At 37.8% G+C, this 2,625-nt stretch overlaps 1 protein-coding gene across 1 annotated transcript in view; it reads left to right on the forward strand.

Moving 5' to 3' along the window:
- Positions 1-887: 887 nt before the first annotated feature.
- The window catches only part of LOC102583012 (uncharacterized), a 2,350-nt gene continuing 612 nt past the window's right edge, over positions 888-2,625 (forward strand). Inside the window, exons 1-3 of the mRNA XM_006338855.1 lie at positions 888-1,316; positions 1,421-2,338; positions 2,429-2,590. Of these exons, the coding sequence (XP_006338917.1) occupies positions 888-1,316; positions 1,421-2,338; positions 2,429-2,590 (1,509 nt within the window). The remainder of the gene's footprint in view (positions 1,317-1,420; positions 2,339-2,428; positions 2,591-2,625) is intronic.

Genomic DNA, 2,625 nt, shown 5'->3' on the forward strand with positions numbered 1-2,625 from the left:
GTCAAGGTCAAGGTAATGACTTTTCTTCCTACCACCTTCATACATATGATGAATCTGATGTAGATAATGACTTTTCTTCCTACCACCTTCATACATCTGATGAATCTGATGTAGATGTAGATGCTAAACAATCTGATTCTGAGTCACTTTATGATGTTGATGAGAACATTGATGACTTAAGTGACTTGGATTCTGAGTTTGTTGAAGCTAGGAAGTCTAACATTCAAGAACAAGTTAATAAAGAGAAGGCTGCTAGAATAAATGTAGATGAGATACCTTCTGGTCCTGTAGGTATAGATGCTGGTTTTGAAGATATTTATAAGAATAAGAGGGGAAGATATGAAGGAAAATTGGGTGGGGATGACCTGTATTTTGATAGCTCAGATCCTGGCAGTGATATTAGTGAGGATGAAGGGGATCCTGTTGATTCTGATGAGGTTGTAGATCCACCAGCTAGAAATTCAAGTACAAAGGTCTATTTTGACCCAACTGCCAAAAAAATTGTATTTCAGTTGTATATGGTTTTTGTGAATAATGTTCAGTTTAGAGAAGCACTACAGACTTACTCTATTCAGAAGGGTGTGAACATTAAACTTAAACCTAATGAAAAGGAGAGAATCAGGGCAAAGTGTAATAAGAAGGGTTGTCCTTGGCATATTCTTGGAAGTATTGAGGGTAATACTGGAAATTTTATTGTGAAGACATATTTTCCTGTCCATAAGTGTTTCAAAAGAACAAGAAACAAGTTGTGTACTCCAAACTAGATTTGTAAGACTTACAAAGACAGAATCATCAGTGAGCCTAGCATCAGACTCCATCAGATTCAAGGCTTGGTACAAAAGGATTATGGATTATATGTTAGTAAAACAAGTTGTAGAAGAGCAAAAATGAAAGTCATGAATGAGCATATGGGTGATTTCATAGAGGAATTTGCTAGATTGTATGACTATGCTGAGGAGTTGAAGTCTACAAATCCAGGAACTACTGTGGTTGTTAGGACATCCAAGAATACAATTCCTGGAAAAGAGGTATTCCAAGGGATTTATATTTGTCTTGGAGCATTAAAAAGTGGTTGGATGGAGGGGTGTAGAAGGATAATTGGTTTTGATGGTGCATTTCTGAAAGGTGTATGTAGAGGTGAACTGTTGTCTTGCATTTCCAAGGATGGAAATAATCAGATGTACCCTGTAGCATGGGCAGTAGTTAATAAAGAATCCAAGGACACATGGTCTTGGTTTATCAAGTGCATCAAACATGATTTGGAACTGACACAAACTGAAGGTGAAGGACTGACAGTTATGTCTGATATGCAGAAGGTATGAGAACACTTTGTAGTATTTGTTTTACTTTGCTATAGCAATTTCTATGTTACACTTATGTTCCTATTGTTTTTCCTTGGCATGCCTTTTTTCTTTGATAGGGTCTTAACCTAGCACTTGTTGATTTATTACCAAATGCTGAGATTAGATGGTGTGCTAGACATATATGGGCCAACTGGAAGAAGGTATGGAGTGGTGAAGAAAGGAGGAAGAAGTTTTGGCAGGTTGCCAGGGCTCCGTTTGAAGTTCATTTACAATCAAAGCTTGATGAAATGAGTTTGTTGGTAGTAGGTATTGTGGAAGCTTTGTTAAAGTACAACAAAAATGCATGGTGTAGGGCATTATTCAAGGACCATAGCAAGTGTGACATAGTTGAGAATAATATGTGTGAGACATTTAATAGTTGGATCTTGGCAGCTAGATTCAAATCAATCATCACAATGTTAGAGGAAATTAGAGTCAAAGTCATGGAAAGAATGACTCAAATGAGGGAGTTTTCTGAAAAATGGATAACTGATGTGTCACCTATGGCTATGCAAATTCTTACTGACAATGCTGAACATGCAGCCATATGTGAAGTTAAATTTAATGGAGATAATGGCTATGAGATTCAGCATCCACCATATAAACATGTTGTTAATCTCAAAAAGAAAGTGTGCAGTTGTAGGTCATGGCAACTGAAGGGGATTCCTTGTGCACATGCAATTACTGCAATGCATTACAAGGATCTAGATATTGAGTCATTTGTTGATCACTGGTACAAGAAGGAAACATATTTGAAGGCCTACAGTAGGTTCATTCAACCTATGACAAACATGAAGATGTGGCCCAAGAGCACAAGGCCATCCATTGAGCCACCTGAAATCACTCCTATGCCAGGAAGACCAAGGAAAAAAAGGTCTAAAGATAGTGATGAGCCTAGTAAGAAGAAGTTTGGAAAGGCTACAAGGAAGGGGAGAAAAATGAAATGCTCTTTGTGCAGGAATTTTGGACATAACAAGAAAAGATGTCCAATTGCTGTAAGTTTTGCTTTAACTTCTTCAACTTTGTTAATGAAATTTATTTTTATCAATACTTCTTAATTCAGTTTGGAAAAATTTTGTATGTAGAAAAATGGCTATACTACTGGAACTGCAAGAACTGCTACAGGTGGAAGTGGTGGTGCAACTACTTCAGCTGCTTCTACAGGCGTAACTGGTGGGGCTACTGGTGGTGCCACTGGTGAAAGTGGTGGTGCAACTACTTCAGCAGCTTCTACAGGTGTAATTGCTGTTGGAAGTGGTGGTGCAACTACTAAAAGACTAAC

The sequence above is a fragment of the Solanum tuberosum genome, unplaced genomic scaffold (assembly GCF_000226075.1).
Source record: "Solanum tuberosum cultivar DM 1-3 516 R44 unplaced genomic scaffold, SolTub_3.0 scf00007, whole genome shotgun sequence".
In the NCBI taxonomy this organism is placed as follows: domain Eukaryota; kingdom Viridiplantae; phylum Streptophyta; class Magnoliopsida; order Solanales; family Solanaceae; genus Solanum; species Solanum tuberosum.